Source organism: Coloeus monedula (genome assembly GCF_965178545.1).
Source record: "Coloeus monedula genome assembly, chromosome: 13".
Classification (NCBI taxonomy): domain Eukaryota; kingdom Metazoa; phylum Chordata; class Aves; order Passeriformes; family Corvidae; genus Coloeus; species Coloeus monedula.
The window spans coordinates 1,315,438-1,334,020 of record NC_138793.1 but is presented as its reverse complement, the minus strand read 5'-3'; the positions used below and the strand labels follow the sequence as shown (position 1 = coordinate 1,334,020).

General features: G+C 43.3%; 1 protein-coding gene and 1 long non-coding RNA gene across 2 annotated transcripts in view; one reads left to right on the top strand and one right to left on the bottom strand.

Annotated features, from left to right (window-relative positions):
* Positions 1–311: 311 nt before the first annotated feature.
* On the bottom strand, positions 312–1,261 carry LOC309577668. Its single transcript, XR_014226778.1, has 2 exons — positions 714–1,261; positions 312–570 (listed from the first exon to the last, which is right to left on the bottom strand). It is a non-coding gene; the product is annotated as an uncharacterized lncRNA (long non-coding RNA).
* Positions 1,262–1,571: 310 nt separating this feature from the next.
* The window catches only part of LOC309577712 (transcription initiation factor TFIID subunit 4-like), a gene marked incomplete at its 5' end in the record, with an annotated part of 145,831 nt that continues 128,819 nt past the window's right edge, over positions 1,572–18,583 (top strand). The window contains 2 exons of the mRNA XM_082289897.1: positions 1,572–2,601; positions 6,289–6,461. Of these exons, the coding sequence (XP_082146023.1) occupies positions 1,572–2,601; positions 6,289–6,461 (1,203 nt within the window). The remainder of the gene's footprint in view (positions 2,602–6,288; positions 6,462–18,583) is intronic.

Here is an 18,583-nt window from a genome sequence, read left to right as displayed (position 1 = left end):
AGACGTTTAAACTTATCCTAATTAAACTGGTGCAACCTATATTTAACAGAATTTAAAAGTGGTTTATTTGGATCATCATAAACTTGCTCCTAAAGGACAATCAGGAAAAACTACTCTGAATAAAAATGTAACCTCCTTTGAGAGGAAACAGAGGGTAAACAGAGGGTAACAGAGCAGCCAGGAGCAGTTTAGTCTTGTGACTCCAGCAAGTCGTACATGGTAGGACTGAGCAGATTGAGCCAGGACTGGAGAGCAGCTGAGTGAGCCCCTCACTCCTTCCTACCAGTGCATTGAGCAATTGAATGTCCGTATTCACTGAGGCACCTTTTTCAGTTTATTGGAAAACCCCAAGAGATCACAAAATGAGGAATGATTCTCCTTTTCAGACTACAAGAGCAGCAGCTCCAGTACATCCCAGTTTGCAGACACTCATGCTATTGCAGGCCAGTAGAGACAGATCTGGAATCCCAGCTGCTGCCTGCTGCTGGGGTCACAAATCCATGGTTATCCCTTGCGTGTTATTCATAGGGGAAAATGTTTTTATTGGAAGGTCCGACTGAAGACACTGTCCTGTCATTAGTTAAAAAAAAAAGAAATTATTTAGAACCACTGTCTTTCTCTTAAAAGTTACTTCAGAACGTGTAAGGAAGTGTTGATGGGAAAAGGGCCCACAGGAGTGCCATGACAAAAGTGTTAGCAACAAAATTAATTACCTTAAATTTCCCGCGAGGATGCTAAGGGAACACAGCATGCCAGGACAGCTGCTCTGGTGATGCAAAGAGCCTTATTTTTGTTTTCCAAATCTTCTGCCAACAGCGTCCCCGTTAGGAAATTGTATTACTGCAGCCATTCTGGTCTGAGTGGAGCAGCTTTGGACACCGGTAAAACTGCAAAGCAGAGCAGTGCAAACGTGAGCTGGGCGTGCCTTGGGGTTTGGGACAGCTCCGTCCGCTGCACATCCCGCGGAGGGGCGGGTGCGGGGCAGCCGAGGCGGTTCGCTCGCTTCTCCCGGCGGGGCGGGGCGGGGCGGGACGCGTCAGCCGCCACCGCCTCCCCGGGGGCAGGGAGACTGCTCCACAGCCCGCATCCCTGCGGCACCTGCTGCCGGGCCCCCGAGGAACTCGCGGCCCAGGGAGGCTGCTCCAAACCCGCATCCATCCCTACGGCACCTCCCTGCACACGCGGCCACCCCGCGGCTTCCCGAGGGGCATCGCCGCCCTCCCCTTGGGCGGCCGCACCTGCCGCGCTCCCGCTGGGACGCTGGAGCGGTCCCGGTCCCGGCTCGGGGCGCGCTCCCGCCGGGACGCTCGGGCGGTCCCGGTCCCGGCTCGGGGCGCGCTCCCGCCGGGACGCTCGGGCGGTCCCGGTCCCGGCTCGGGGCGCGCTCCCGCCGGGACGCTCGGGCGGTCCCGGTCCCGGTCCCGGCTCGGGGCGCGCTCCCGCCGGGACGCTCGGGCGGTCCCGGTCCCGCCCCGGGGCGGGGCGGAGGCAGCGGCCCCTCCCATGGTGCCCTGCGCGCGGCAGAGCCCCGCGCCTGCGCACAGCGCCGCCGGCTCCCAGCTCAGCGCAAGATGGCGGCGGGCGCGTCGGACCCACTAGAGGAGATGCTGCTCTTCTCCGAGGAGGTGGACGAGAAGGCGCTCAGCGACCTGGTGGGATCCCTGGAATCGCAGCTGGCCGGCGGCCGCGGCCCCGCCGAGCCGCCCCCGCCCAGGACCTCCGCCCCGTCCCAGCAGCCGCAGCCGCAGCAGGGGAGCCTGGCGGGGGGCAGCAGCCCCGGCCGGCAGCAACACGGCCGCCCCGCGCCCCCTCCCGCGCCCGGGGCAGGGGAGGTGGCGGGGCGCCCCGGCAGCGCGGGGAGCCGAGCCCCCGCCCAGGGGCCTCTCCCGTCCCCGTCTCCCCCGGCGGCGGCGGCAGCGGCGGCGGGGAGGGGAGCGAGTGTAAACAGTAGTAGTGTGCAGCAATCACATGGAGCGGCTCCCGGCGGCGGCAGCCCCGCCGCGCCCGCCCCGCCGCAGCCCGCCGCCCCTGCCCAGCCTGTCAACAACCATGTGGCCGCTGCCGCCGCCGCCGCGCGGGACGCGGGGAGCCCTGGCCCCGGCCCCAGCCCGCCCGCCGCCGACAGCGCGCCCGGGGCCGCGGGGGGCGGCGGGACCCTGGCGGGGGGCGGCGGAGCGGCGGGAGCGGCCGAGGGCGCCGCCGCTGCCCCCGCGCCGCGCCCCGGCGAGGCGGCGCCCAACGGGGAGGGCGCGGGGGCCCGGGCGGCCGCGGTGCCGCCCGTCAGCGGGCACGGCGGGGCCGCCGCCGCGCAGCCCCAGCCCGCGGCCGGCGCGCTGCCCGCGGTCACCGCGCTCGGCGCCTCCGCCAGCCCCGCGCCCGCACCGCCGGCCCCGGGCTCGGCCCCGCCGGCCCCCGCGGCCCCCGCCGCGCCCAAGCCCGCGGTCACGGCCAAGGCGGGCGCTGCCCTGCCCGCCGCCCCTCAGGCCGTGTCGCCGCGGCCGGCGCTGGGCGCTGCCCCCCGGATCGTGGCCCCGCAGCTGATCGTGCGGCCGCCGCCGCAGACCACCATCCAGCTGCCCCCCGGCTTCACCATCCCGCCCGGTAAGTGGTGCGCAGCGCTCCCGGCATCGCCGCTCGCTCTAACGTTCTTCTCTTGGCCGAGGGCTTTCCTTTCCTCCAAAGCCGTCATGTTCTCACTGCTCGATGTGCTGGAAACCAAAGAAGAGGCACCTGTCTGAGGGCACCGTCTGACGAACAGGCTGCCGCTAATTAGGGTGTAACTGGTACGGCTAATGCAGAGTAATTGCAGCAGTTGTTGGGTGAGTTACTGGTTTTGTCCTGGGGAGAGCGGCAGTCACGGTGAGTTACTCTGTGATGGTGTAGTTGGACACCGGATAAAAAGCTGGAGTGGTAGCTAAGAATAACTTTGTATGTGTTTTGAAGGTCTTTAGCTTCTGCTTTACACTTGGTGGTCCTGAAAAGTTTTTCTGCTTGAAAGAATGTCTTCTGCTGTGAACCAGGTGGCAAATGTGTGTAATCTAAAATTTATAATTTCAGTAATTGTGATAATGTCGTTGTTATGTGAGGGTAGTCGTCACGTGACCAGATTTTCTTTCCATCCGTGAAGCAACTGTTATGTCCTCTTTGTACCCCTCTAGGTTCCTTAACTTTAATTACTAAAAATTTAAGTTCAGCAAAGTTGCTAGCTAACCAAACGACTCAGGATTCCTACTCTTAACCTGTATATTGTTTCATCTGAAGGGTACTGTGGTCCCCTGCTTAGATTTTCATGTTGCAAAAACGTGGGTATCTTCATATCTTCTTGATTTAGGAGTTAATTTTAAGCTAATTCTTTTTCTCCTGTTAATACCAATGGCATGTTAAGATGTGGACCTAGTGATGTAGTCTGAAATAACTTAGTTCTTCCAACTTATTTCTTAGAATATTTGATACTATTACCTAAGTAGAACAGTAATGTGATGGTGTAGAAGCTTGCTTATAAGTGGACTTTTAGAAGTTGTGTATTTGGTCCCAGTTTATGAAAAATCCTCCAGAGTCTGATGCTCCAAACATACAAATCTTGGTGGTTTCATGAAGACCCAACTAACTTGAAACAGATAAGTTGCTGTTCAGATTGCTTTGGTGCCTTTAGCCTTTGACTCCCTTTGTTAATCTGTTGAAGATTTCTATGTGCCGATGATAGTGTGCACTGTAACTTTGCACACAGTTTCTGAAGTTCATTGTGTCGATTCTTTGATCTGTTACTTACTTTCAAACAGAAGAGGGAAAATGGAGCTTTGAAAACAGTCGATCCAGGATTTAGAAAATGTTTTGGAAATAATACACTAGAAAGTTTTAATTAGAATTGGGTTTTATTACAAGATAGTTGGAAATCCATTAAATTTGCATAAACATGAAGATAATATGTTCTAAAAGTATGTTCTAAAAGGAAGTTATTCAGAAAATACAATGTTATTTTTGAGTTTTTAACTTGGTGGATAATTTATAATTAATCTGTAACTCCCATATAACAAACTTCTATATAAAACAGAAATTTAGTATCAGTTTTTGACAACAGGTTATTTTAGCAAACAATAGTCATAAGTTGTTTATTTCATCTTTATGTGTCTGACAGGAAGGTAAAATTAGTGTCATCCTTTAACTGGATTCTAACTTGTATCAGCTGCTCAGTAACAGGAATTTGTAGTCCTCTGAATTGAATTAAAATACAATGTTAACACATGAGCATTTATTCATTTATAGTAGCAATTGTGTCTGCAACTTTGATTGAGACTGTGTGGCACGTGTTGCAATTAATTTTTCCTTTCCACTCAGTCTTTCTCTGTTCAGAATTAGGTTTAGAAAATGGGAAGATAAATTAAGACCACACCGGTGAATCTGTATAGTGCAAATAGAACATGCATTTTTTTAATGTGTGGTAGGCATTATCCTATGAGGATTTTTATATAAGGTTCATAGTATAATCAGAGAAGTGATAACCCGTTTGGCCAGTTGGCATATTGGGGTGTCCAGATGGTTTAGGAATGGCATGTACCAAATATATCATCTGCTTGCAGGATTTTCTGCAAATATAAACTGTGAAGCTTAGTGCTTAAATGCCTAATGGATCTTAAAAGTTACTTTTTAGATCAGTTTTTAATGAGTTTCTTTCAACTTTTTAATTTTCAAATTACTCTTGGCTTTGAAAGAGAGTTATTATTATGGCTTTTGGATGTGGTTCTTCCTGTAGCTCTGTATGCCTGTTACCTTAAACCTTGATTTCCACAAATCTTTAGTTTATAGTGGCAGAAATTTGCCTTCTGTTTGTGTTTATAGTAGGAAAGGTTGGCTGGGAGCACCCAGGTCTGTGAGTGATGGCTTTTATGTGTGCTGCAGTTCTCTCATGTGTTCATCCCACGATTGGGATTTGTTTTTCCATGTCAGACTGAAAGAAAGACTTTCTTACTGTAGGGTTCTGAGATTTGTTATAATAGTGTTTGAATTTCTTTATCCTCAGGATATGTTGGAAACTGCATCCCTTTAGGAAGGTGTTGGGTTTTTTCCTCTGGGAAGTTAACAATTAGAATTGGATGTAAGCTTTTACCTTTAGAATTGGATATAAGATTTTACCTTCTTCATTTTCCTTTGAAAAGTTAAAGAAGTATATGAAGCAATTTGCACATAGAGATAAGCTGCAGAAACAGTGTCTACTGACTCTGTTATCAGCAGAATAAAATGACTTCATAGGTTTTTAGTTTTTGGTTCTCTAGTAGTTGCAGACAAGATGTTTTTCTGTTTATTTGACCTGTTGTGTCCTATCTAGGTTAAATTATTAAAATGTATTCTGGAATAACTTGGAAATTCTTTTAAAATAATCTGTCTGGAGAACTGCTTCTTAGTTGTGAGTGAGCTATAGGAAGAACATTACATTCTTTGCAGAGACCTTGAATAAATGTGAAACTCCAGGATCCATGGACCAACTTAGCCATTGTCTCCCCTTTTCCGACCTGCTGACTACAAAACTTAGGGCACTGCTTGATGGCAATGGCTCTGCTGTGTAGAAGGCCTCTGTTTGTGAGGTGTTTTACAAGAAAATAATCTGAAAAAATTATCATTTACTTCCAGAAAATGCTAGAAAACACTTGCCAATTTTCTGAAATTGGTGCACTGTATCATTGTGTACTGAGGAGTTGTGTTGGTTCTCTGAGGCTGGCAGTGTTTGTTGTTGATGTTTAAACCACAGGTAGTGCCTCCCAAAGTGGTACCAAATAGATTAATCTGTTAATGCTCGACGTTAAGTAAATCTCAAATACTGTATGCTCAGAAGTGTGTCTGGCCTAATATTTGCGTGTACTCATAAGCTGTTGTTTAGTAAAGCTCTTGGGTCATTGTCCCTGGTATGCATGTACTGAATTCTGTTCCCAGCAGCTGCATTGTCCTTAGAGTTTACTTTTAATGAGTATTTGTTTCTAATTTTGTTCTCCTGACCCTGACTAGACCGCTAGAAGTCACTGTCCCCCAAACACTCAAGTGGCTGCTTTTTTCATCACTGCTTGCCATAAACTGCAGTTATTTAAATTCCAAACTGAGTTGGGTCTGCTAGTGGGGGCTCCTTTTCTTCTTTGAAATAAAATTTCGTGTTACACGAGAATCAAAAAAGACACAGTATAGAGAATAATGTACAGTGCTATGCATTAATTTTACTCTGTATTCTGTGGTTAGATAGTTCTTTATATGTTATTCTTGCTGTTATTTACTGTGTAGTGACTGTTCCCTTGCCCTCACTAGGGATGGTCCTGGTGCGCACGGATGCTGGACAGCTCGTGATGGTGCCCCAGCAGGCTCTGGCACAGGCTCAGATGCAGGCTCAAGTGCAGACACAGGGACAGGGTCCTGCCAGCCTGTCACCCAGGCTTTCTGTGCCCACAACTGGCCCTGTTTTTCGCTTGTCAACAGCTCAGGTATGTCCGGCTTGATTTCAGTTCGGTGCATTATGTCTTACACATTATAACCTCGTATGTTTCTGCAACTCTGCTTTCCTCCCCTTTTTGTTGTGAAAACAGGAAGTACTTAAATGTGGTTTATTTTATGAGGCCTAGGATTTTTTTTTTTTTTTTTATTTAAGGAAAAAGTCTGCCTTAGTCTCTTAAGATTATGTTCAGACTGAGAGATGATTGGAGGCTACAAAGCTCAGTCTTAGTCTGGACTGTGTATCACTCGTTTAATAAGTGCCCCTTGCTGCTCTGAATCAGAAGCACTGTTATATCCCAGGATAGCTAATTTCACTGAACATTAGAAAAGAGAAAGCTAATCACATTCTATCCAAGGATTTGCAATAATTTTAAAATAATTTTTTAAGTATACTTTATTCAAAAAAAGATTTGTTTCTTCTAATTTGCGTCTGGGTGTGATCTGTCTACACTGAAAGTTTTGTCTGTTGTGAGTACTTTTCCCTTTTTCTAGGGATTGACAGGATAGAGTGCTTTCCTGTCCCAAAGTCATCAGTGGAGTGTGTTGATTTCAACTTGGAGCTGATTTATTTTCTAGGGTGAATGTCGGGGTGGGGGGGGTTGCCTTTTTTTTTTTTTTTTTTTTTTTTTTTTTAATTTCTTTGAAGGCTGCATTGGTTTAAAAGTTTGTAGAGAGGCATTTTAACTTTGGGCCATTTAGGGCTAGAACTGAGCTATTTTACTAAAATGTGGAGGCAAATATCTTTGGATGTTAGTGCAGGGCTGCTGTGCCATAGTAGTGATAGGCAGAGTTTAAGGCAGTTTTGCCTAAGGTCTCTGTTTGCAGAAGTGATAAGTAATTCTGTGTGAAAAGATGAAAAAGGTACCTTTACAACTATTTAGTTGTTGTAGAAGTTGCTTGAAATAGTTTCAACACGGTATTTCCCAATATTTAACGTTTGATTACTGTCCCATTATATGCTTTATGTATTGCATCATATTTATAGTCTAAAAGATTTTTAAGTTTAATTCAAAACTGAAAACAATAAAAGGAAGCTGGAATAAATTTGCAGAATTGAAAATAGTAACATGAGGCAATCTACAAACCAAGGAGTAGCCTACTAGAGTGTAAGTTTTAGAAGTGAGTGTCACTAGGAAGACTGTGGGTCACTGGAATGTATCTCAGGAAAGACATAAATGAGAGCCTGGAAACACTTGGAAAAACTTTATGCTCTCAAGAAAGATATAAGTGCAGTATTGGATAAAATTTGTTAAATTTGTTAAAGACATCTTTGCAGAAAAGGCAGCCATATAATGTTTAAATTTGTGGTGACTGGAAGAATAAGACTCGTAGAAACCTTCAAAGAGAAATGTATTCCAGGAAAAATAAACACAGAGATAAGCTTCTGTTCATTTACAGATTTTTTTTTTTTTACTAGTTTGATGACAACAAAATTGCAGCCAATTCCTGAATTTGTACATCTGAATTTGGTTGTTGAGGACTTTCTTTGTGAATAAGTACAGTCACTTCTTTAGTGGTTACTAGCAGCGCACGTTCTAGCAATGGCTCCTGAGACACGTGCGTAAATGTAAAACAGAAGGTGTATGGTGGGACTGTACCAAGAATGGAATCTAAGTCTGTTAGTTTTAGCTGTTTTTCTTCCATACTGTTAGTTTTTTATGTGGCCAGCGTACTGAATTAAAATTCAATGTGGAAGCAGTCATAACAGATATTAACAAATTGTTTGTAATTTGAAGACTTCTGAGGAATAACCTTTACTGCACATGGAACCTTAGGAAGTGTGCATAAATGTAGACCCCCTGCTTGGCTCTGGCTTCAGTCTGGGGTTTGGATCCCAAAGTCAGCCTTAAGATGTGTGCGCAGCAAGTGTAGATCACGTTGATCTCAGGCAGCTGTTTTCTGCTTGTATGAAGCAAGTAATGTTGCAGAAGGGGTATAATCCTACTTGATGGATTTATGTAAAAATAAACCCATGAGGATACTGCATGTTCAGGTGTTCGTAGAGTCAGCTGAAATCTGGAGGAGTTCAGGTACTAGAAGGTTGTAATTGCTTTTGTACAGGGTTCTGCCTAGGTAAATACCCCACTGCATTGTAGAGATTTCTTTACACGACCTAGTGCTAACACGCTGATTCAGAATAGAGGAAGCCAGCAAGGCCTTAAGAATGGTAAATATCTTGCAAGATGCAAAAGTTTGATTATTTTAGTGTAGGGGGATTAGAATCATGATATTGTAGCTTGTCAGGATTCATCTCCTTTGAAAATCTTAGTGGTAGCTGCCCAAACTATGCTGCATAATTTCTGTGTTTGTTGTAATTAACAGGGTTAAGAAATAATTAATATTGCCCTTGGGAAATTTACATTGAACTTCCCTGACTCTGCATTTGATCTGCAGAGTCTTCTTTCATTGTGACATGCTTATGTTTTATATATGTTTGACCTTAGTGTGTTCCTTAAAAATTGTGCTTGACAGCCTTTTAAAACAAGACTGTAAAGATTTAAATTCTAAAGGTTTATATAATCAGAACTAGACATGAGACTTTTGTTTGATTAGGTGGGTGATTTATAACCAGAGACTGTTCATTGCTTTTCTAGATGAAATGTTCAGTGATAAATATTATGCTAAGGTTTTAGAAATATCAGTTATTTGTTTCAGTAGTCATTATAGTTGGTCAATTCAGGGATCAAGTTCTAAAATAAAGGAAATTGTCTGTACTGAAAAACAATTTTTTCAGAGAGTTTTTAATTGAGTTTTTTTCTTTCAGGAACTCTTTCTGGTGGTCAGAAAACTGAATTCAGTGAACTAAAATTTCCAGAAGCTTAAAATGAATCAAAATTAATGTCCTAGATTTTTATGTATATGGAGTATGAATATTCTAGAGTCATGGTGTCCACTGTGACTGAAACACAAGAAAATTCTGGTGCCGTAAGCTTAAGACAGAATATGAACATTAAGAGCCCGAGTCCTGCAGAGCGTTATGTGAGATGGATGAACATGGCAGGCTATGGAGTTTTAACCTTTTTCTCTGGTGTTATTGAGATGGTTGGTATTTTACTGTGCAGAGCTCAACTTTATTACTCTATCTTTATTCAGTTATTTTAAGATAGCTTTATTTGGATTAAAATGCAGGGTGCTTTAAATGTGTAGAGCTTAGCATTGTAGTTTAGTCACTGAGTTTGTGCTTTAACCTACTTTTACCTATGTAGAAAGTCAGAACAAGTGGAAATTTGCAGTCTGCCTTAAGGATTCTAGGAAATAATATCTTATGAAGAATGTGTCAGAAGAAGACATGGCTTTCATGCTTTGTGGATATTACGGTTGCTGTTCTCCAGATTGTCCTAATTTTTAGCCTGTGTCAGGTGTCAAAAGTTACTCAGCTAAGTGATTTGTTTTCAGGATTCATTTGTATGTACACTTTAAATAATTATTGTGATGAGAAAGTCTGTTGTGAGCAATACAGCTAGGTGTAAAACACAGGGTATTAAATAACATGCCAAAGAAATTGCAAAAGCTGGCAGTTACTTTTGGCAACTTGTTAAGAAATGTTGAAAGTGCTAACTGGAGAACATAAAACGGATTTCGAATTACTTTTTTTAAAACTAGAAGGAGGAGTGTCTGAAAAACTACCAAGTGTTCATCTAAATTTGAAAGCTCTTTGGTTCTCTCTCCTTATAAGCTGTGTAATTTCTCCACTCTCAAAAAAGGAGGGGAAAACAAGGCAATGTTACAAATGTTCTGAAATAAAATCAGCTTGATCAATATATACAGAGCTGTTCAGATTCTAAACCACTTCTGCAGCCTGGGTACTACAGCAAGATTTTTTTTCCATACCCGGGGCCATCATTTGCTAGATCTTCTCCATGATGTTGTGGAGGAAAACGAACCAGGTTTCCCCTGAAAATTCCTCTGGCTTCAGCAGCTAGGCCGATATCCAGGACAGTATGTGAGGAAGGAGCCACTTCCCCTGAGAACAATGGAAGCTGCCGAGATACAGGAAAGTGTAGTGTGTTTCCCCTGAGGAATTTGTGTAAGGCTTAAGTAAAGGCTTTCCTTACAGACAGTGGCTCTATCCTTACGTATTCTGTTGTGGAAGGTTCAGAAGTCAAGTATCTGTATACAGTAATATTGACCCTTGTAGGGAGTTGATGAGCCACCTCTCTTCCCTCCCCAAGTTTAAAAAAAGATGTGTTTGGATTGCAGTGCAAAACACAAGAGTTCAGAAAGATTAAGATCCATAACTTCCTGTTGATCCTACGTTGCTGTCTCCTGTGGGTGTGCTGTGAATTCTGGTCCTTCCATGATGAATGCTTCAGCTGGGCAGTCAAGGCACACAGTTGATTTGCACAGCAGACTTAAATCTGATGTTTCTCACTCTTTGATTGCTTGAATTTGCTATTTAAGTTACTTGACTTCTGCTGTTTGTAGTACCTTTGTCTCGTTTTTTTACAGCTGTCAGGAGCAGAGGCAGCTGTACAGCTTTGGGTGCACTTTTGTGTTAGGCTCGTGGGAGAAGAGAGGCAAATCCATTTTGAAAGGAAGGCTTGGGTTCTTCTTGACTCTTAGGTGGGGTAATCTTCGATTAGACATTTAGTTATGCTCCTCTCAATTGCTGCTGTGTAAAGCATGAATGAAATCTGATTGTCTCCATTCTTAGTGGGATTCTGGAAAACTGGCAAATGGGGATAAGCACGTACCTTGTAGGGAGGGTCTGAGCTGGGATCAGCTTAAGGCTGAGCTCAGAGGTGCTGGGGCATGGACGTGTGTCCCAGGAGGATGGACAGTATCTGCAGCACAGTCACCACAGAGGAGCAGTGAAACACATTCAGTCAAAAGAATCAGAACCTGAATGTAACAACAGTACAGAGAGCAGTGATTGAGAGAAGTGCCTGTAATAGAAAGATGTATTTGATATTTTAATGATCTTTTCCATTTACAGTCTTTCTGGTTTCTTTAAAATATTCAAGAAAAACCTGAGTAAGTGCAATTGCACCATGTAACAGTTTTAGTTTAGTTCAAATTATAAGATTGCCTAGGATTGTAATGGGGATGTTAATGTTTGGACTCATTGACCTTTGAGGCCTTTTCCAACCTAAATGAATCTACAATTCTGTGCTATTAACTACTCTTAGCTGCAGTTTTTCTCTGGTGTGTTGTTTTGTTTAGAGAAAAATTGCAAAATATTGAGGTATATTAAAAATACCTTTCATATCAGTGCAGCTACAAGAGGCTTGTTTTTTTTTAAATTGGTATCTCAGGGTTTGCATGGAAGTACTTGGTCTTCCCTGAGTATTATAATAATCTTTGTATACATTAAAAAGTGCAAGTTTGTTGTACTGGGCAGGTGATAATGTGCTTCTTTTGGAAAACGTGATTTGGATGTTTTTGACTTAGCTGTGCATAATTTTAGTTTAACTATTTTCTCTTTGTAGTTTTAGTTTACTTTTACTTTTTGGTTGATATTAATTTTAGATGAATATTAATATATTTTCAAAGCTGCCAAAATTTTATCAGCTTTAGAATATTAGTTAAGGTATAGGATTTTTAGGAAACAAGCCATAATTTGTTGGAACTTAAATTGATCTTAGAAGAATTCTACTCTGGGTTCTTGTATTATGAGCAGCTCATACAGTGTGGGTTTGCTTGCACTACTATATTCCTCAGAGATAATAAATAAATTCAGAAGTATTTTAAAACTGGTTCTTAGATTGCATTAAATTTTTGCTTCCATATCTTATTTTGAATCTTAGACTTGTGAAATTGTGAAAAATAGGGAGGTGCTGCCATCTAGTTTTCCTTTGCTGTGTTTCTTTTGTTTATCTGTGTTTTTCATTTGTGCATTTCATGGTTTTTCATGCCTTTGATGCATTTTTTTCACTGGCTTTCAGTATCTTAATGCCCAGGTGGGCTTACATTAATAACCAAATTGCAAAAAATAAGTTGTTTATTTCAAATTATTTTTAATTGCAATTATTTTATGTTAGTCACAAAATTAAAGTGCTGCTGTAGACTAAGAATATAAAGTGAATATCATACAGGAAATACTAATGTTAGCTTGGCCAATAATATTTTATTTTGGAATATCTGTTGTTGGAACTTCAAAGCAGATGAAAGTGTGTGTATTGGAATTTTCACGGGACTGCTGCTGAAAGTGGATTTGGCTTCAGAGTTTACCAGTGTTTTTGTTTCAAGTTTGATTCAAAATGTGTTTTCCAATATTAAGTTTCTTTGTACATTTTTTGTGATCAGAAAAGGCAGTTATGTGTGAAGTTTGATGGCTTAGTATTTAGTTATTTAGGCATATAAGTGAGTTACTTAACAGTACTTGTGCCACCAAGATAATTAGCTATCACTTGAGTTTTGTTTTCATTGTCTAAACAGTCTGGTGGTTTTTTTAAAGAAAATGACAGTTTTTTCTTGCTTTAAGCATTTTTCTAACTTCTGCTCTTTGGAATTTGAAATTTATATCATGAGCTTTACTATTTTGTTTTCTGTGTTTCAATACTCACTTTCTGTTAAGTTTCACTTTAGCATCTGTTTTTAAAATGAAAAAAAAAAAAGTTTTTTAATGGTATGCTGAGTGCTGCATCCCCTGCTCCGGCCATGGCTGTGTTTCTGCTGTGGGACACTCTCTGAACAGCAGCAACAGCTCAGTCTGTGCCCTCACCGTGGTGCTGGTGGCTGATCGTTCACAAGCTGCTGTTCTTGCTAGAGCAGAGCCTTTCAGATCTGAGATTGGTCTGGTCATACATTGTGCCTGTGTTTTCAGCATTGTTTATATTTTTGTGGCAGCTTTGGTATTTTTTTCTCATTTATTTACTATTATTGATTCTTGTTTTTCTTACTGTTTTTCACATTCTTTTTGCTTTTCTGACCAATGCTTGTTTTACACTTCGCAGAAATTTTAAGCAAATAGATAAATCTTTTTTGTTGCTAAGATGCAGTGCCATTATCAAATAAGCGGTCCCATCCTATTTCTTTTGTGTAAATGGTTTTTGGGCTTCTTTGCAATGTTCTGAAGAATACATTTGTGATAGTAGGGCAAGTGGGTTGGGAGGTCAGAGAGAGTAAGAAATGTGTGGTCTTTACTGTGCTTTAACCACAAAACATTTTTCCTTCTTTTCCTTCATGGTGAGTGATTCTTTTCTGTATAAGCATACAATAAGTTTTCAGTACTTACAAATGATACTGTTTACATTTTTATGATATTAACACTTAGCTCTAAAATTTAGAAAACACTCAAATGTTAATAAGGCTGTAACTTTAAATGTGCAAAGATTAGGAAATGCTGTAAAGGAGGTTCCTGAGCACTCACAGTGGCTCTCATGTGCATATGCATTATGCTGCATGACCATATACTATTGTTATTTTTAATTTCTAAGGTGTGTAGGCTGAACAGTCCTAATTAATGAAGATTTATATAATACCTTTTCCTCCACTGTTCAGTGAGTTGCTTCAGGCTTACTTGCTGTGCCCTTCTGCAGTGGGAATTAATAACCAAGCAGGTTTTCTTGTGAAGCTTATCCCTGTAACAACTTTCTCAACAATGCAGTTAAGGGGATTACTAGCCTCCTTTTGTAAGTAGGAAATGGAACCTAATTGTCTCTATTTTAAATATGAAATTAAAAATGCTGGTTAATTTATTGTGTTCAGTTTGACTTCATTGCTTTCAGTTGGAGCCGTGGCCACTCCTGGTCACAAACTCCACATTGCAAGTTGGGCACTCAGAAATACATTGCATAAGAGTATGGATGACAGTGGATTATCTGTATTTGCAGGCAGCACTAAGCACTTGAGGCAGGAGTAGAATACAACTGAAGTGCCAAAATTCAGCTGGTTTTTATTTACCAGATATTTTGGATGAAACCTAGTGATTGCAGAACAACCAGCCACTTCACCAGAGCATGAGAAAATACTTTGATAAGTATTTGCTTCAGCAATAGGGGTTTTGAACCTAGAACCCCTGGTCTATGAAGGTTTTCTCTTGAGGCCCCAAGCTCCTCTCCCTGTCCTGTGTAGTTGCTCCAAGTCCTGTCTTCCTGCCCTGTTGTCCCAAAAGGGACATTGTGCATATGAGGAACAGAGCAACATCTCCCTGCTTTGGTTCTCATGCTCCACTCAGTGATACTGTGGTGGCAGTGAAGGTTCTGCCTCTGCTGTCTGACCTGTTGGAGATTCCACTTCCAGTCATTTTCTGAAATTGTGTGCAAATGTGAAGCTTTTAAAGGGATAATACTTTGGGTCAGTTTCACTGTATTTTTACCAGGCTGAAAAAAAAAATCAAATCTCTGATAACAAATTTCTCTGCATCTGACATTCAAGTGCCTGTTCATCTGAACCATAACCAAAGGAATTGAGAGGCAGTCAATAAATGCGTGAAGTTTCTCCATGAACTCTTCAGAAGTTTTAAGTCTCAGGAAGAAGAGTTTGCTAATGGGGAGTGTTATGATGGATTAATAGCAGTTAGATCTACAGCCATGCCTGTAGGAAAGGTTGTATGAGTTAGTTACTCAAAGATTATGTGGTGGTTGACCCTGGCTGGACACCAGGTGCCCACCAAAGCCACTCCATCCCTGCCCTCCTCAGCTGGGTGGGGAGAGGAAATATAAGGAAAGGCTCATGGGTCAGGATAAGGGCAGGGAGAGATCCCTCACCAGTTACAGCAAAACAAAAAAATCTGTTAACAACCAAATCAGAGTTGGATAACGAGAAATAAAAGCTAAAGCTTAAAGCACCTTCTCCTCACCCCTCCTTGCTTCCTGGGTGTAACTTTACTCCCAGCTTTGTCCATCTCCTCCCCTGAGTGGTGCAGGGGGATGGGAAATGGGGGCTGTGCTCAGCTCATCCCAGGTTGTCTCTGCTGCTCCTTCCCCTCAGGGGAAGGGCTCCTCACACTCTTCCCATGCTCCAGTGTGGGGTCCTTCCCACAGGAGACAGCGAACTCCATGAGCTGCTCCAGCCTGGTCCCTTTCCATGGGGTGCAGTCAGTCCTTCAGGAGCTGCTCCAGCCTGGTCCCTTTCCATGGGTGCAGTCAGTCCTTCAGGAGCTGCTCCAGCCTGGTCCCTTTCCATGGGTGCAGTCAGTCCTTCAGGAGCTGCTCCAGCCTGGTCCCTTTCCATGGGTGCAGTCAGTCCTTCAGGAGCTGCTCCAGCCTGGTCCCTTTCCATGGGTGCAGTCAGTCCTTCAGGAGCTGCTCCAGCCTGGTCCCTTTCCATGGGTGCAGTCAGTCCTTCAGGAGCTGCTCCAGCCTGGTCCCCTGTGCCAGCAAACCTGTTCCAGCTTGGGCTCCTCTCTCCACAGGGCCACAGGTGCTGCCAGGAGCTGCTGCAGCGTGGAGTTCCCGGGGTCACAGCCTCCTTCAGGCAGCCCCTGCTGCCGTGTGGGGCCCTGCAGGGGCTGCAGGGGGATCTCTGATCCATCCTGGACCCCACGGGCTGCGGGGGCACAGCTGCCTCTCCCTGGGCTGCACCCGGGCTCAGGGGAACCTCAGCTGCAGCTCCTGGAGCAGCTCCTGGCCCTCCTGCCCTGCCCTGGGGGTTTGCAGAGCTGCTCCTCTCACAAATTCCCACTGCTGTCACCCAGCTGCAATTCCTCGGGGATTTCCTCCCCCTTCCCAGATGTTCCCCAGAGCTGCTGCCACTGTCACTGCTGGGCCCAGCCTTGGCCAGGGGTGGGTCTGTCCTGGAGCCGGCTGGAATTGGCTCTGCTGGACACAGGGGAAGCTTCTGGCAGCTTCTCACAGAAGCCACCCCACCACCAAAATCTGGCCATGACAGCCCAGTACAAGTGAGCTCCCAGATTTGACCTTTAGCTTATGCTTCTGCCAGTGTCTGTGATCCCACTTCAGTTTTCTCTTTGTTAAACAGGGCTGTTGATTGTTTGAGGCATCCCAGATGGCATCTTAGCCTGGTCTATTGTGTTTATAAGAAGTCTTCTAGATTAATGGTTAGAAATAAAATTGAATTTTATTTCAGATTTTGCAAATTTAAACCTAAAAATCTAATTAAAGTTGAATTTTGCTTAACGCTTAGTGAAGCCATGTATTGGAAGATGTAAAGATGTGTATTGTGAAAAACTTGGCCCTGCTTTTGTGTTAGTGTTTGTTCAAATGCTGTTGGGGTGTTTTCTTCCTTTTGTGGTTGATAGTGGCCAAGTTTATTGACAGGAATGATGATGAAAAATGTATGGAACTAACTTGTCAAAAGTTGAGCTCTCCAGCTCTGTAGTACAGAGCCTGTGCTGCTGGTACCTGGAGTGTAGGTCAGTAGGTGGTTCTATAGTACAAAATACAAGTGTATCCCAAACCTGCTCCCAAGGATTTACATACTTTGGCAGTTTAAGTTGTCTTCATTTGATAAAGCTGTGAATATGGAATGCAATCTCTAAAATTGGTACAGTTGTGCCTTGGCAGTGACAAATAATCTTTGGCTATTTTGACTGTTTTCTCCATATTCAAGTGACTTGTTTTTTCAAAAGCAGCCTTGTGTATTCCTTGAAGTACAGAGGCAGATAGGTTGTGCACAGCAGGTGCAATGGATTCTCTCCCAAGCTTTGCCTCTCTATTCATGTGCCCAGAGCTCTGGGGAGAAGGGAAGCAAAACAGAGATGTTGTTTAGGGAGTGAATTTACAGGACACTAACAATTCTAATATGCTCTGACTGCCTAAGTGGAAGGAAGTCACTTGTTGCACCGTGAAATTGGAGTCACTTGTGTTATGTGTGTGACTTGGGCAAGGCAGAGCAAACCTTGGGACACCCCCCCCAGGCTGTCCCTTCTGAAATCTTCCTTTCCTCAGTAGCACTGTGCTGTGCTCCCTGTTTCTGAGCTGCATGGACAGAGCCAGCTCAGCTCTGTGTGCAAATGCATCCTCCAGTGTCCCCATGGACATCAGTAGCAGGTTATTGACTGTGTTCATTCATGGTCTGAGTACAGGGCAGAAGTCTCTTCAACATTACCTTGTTGTATTTAGGGAATGTAAAAGCATCTGATTTATCTAATAAAAACTAATAGTTACATTTGAAAATGTATTTCTTTCTAACTTTCCTGGTAATTTCAGAATTTAATAGCATTGTACCAAACCTCAGCATTTTTTTCTTAAGGAGCATCATAAATCCTTTCAGATTCTTCCAGTAGGAACTTGACACATTGGGTTATGGGTTTTTTTTTTTAAAATAATGTTGATAATTTTTGTTTTCTTTTTGACTTATTTCTCATGAGATCTGTTTACAAGTTTCCTTCCATAGAAAACACAGCTTTTTGTTTCTAAATAATTTTTATCAATTCTCAAGGCATTCGTGTTGGGAATCTTTAGAGTGTCTTCTGGCAACTTGTAGCTGTCACTTGAAGATCATTTCCATGATATTTCAGAATTTCTCCAGGCTAGTTCCTTGTTATGTTTCTCATCCCCTCATTTCACACTTACCTTTTCAACCCTTCTGAGTTTTGGAACCACGTTAGTAAACTATTGCATTACTTTGTTTGCAGTTCTCTCGTGGTGAGGGATTTCTTCATATCCAGCACATTAGTAGATTTGACTGCCATTTTGTATCAAAGGCTTTTGTCACTATTGATTTTTAAAACCAAGGGTGAATTTAGCCTTCAGAGTTTGCTGCTGAGGTCTGGCACATTGGAATACATTCTTGGTTGGGTATTATAATAGTGAACACTTATATTTTAATTATGTGCAGTTTTATTTTCAAGTATGTTCCTGTGATGAATCGTGGGCATTTATTAGCTGACAAAAATTCTCTAGCTCGTCATCTCACTATGTATTTGTGGATTTCTGGCTGCAGGTCTTGCCTGGAACCAAATAGCTGCCAGAAGTGTCCCTGGTTATCTGCTTGTTTCCTAAATCCTCGCTTCTGCAAGCCTGGACCGATAAGGGGGCAGATATCACAGTCATGCTGTGTTTTTTAGGCTGGAAACTGATTATAAGCAAGTGAACAAGTTACACAATACTTATATTTTAAATGCAAACACTCATCAGGTAGATATAATTTCACTCAACCAGTACTTTAAAGTATTTGGTCATTTTTGTAATGGAGAAAAGAGGTGTAGGGTATTTAAAGCAGAAAAAGCTTATATGGTCCTTCCAAAATAGCAGACAATTCTACC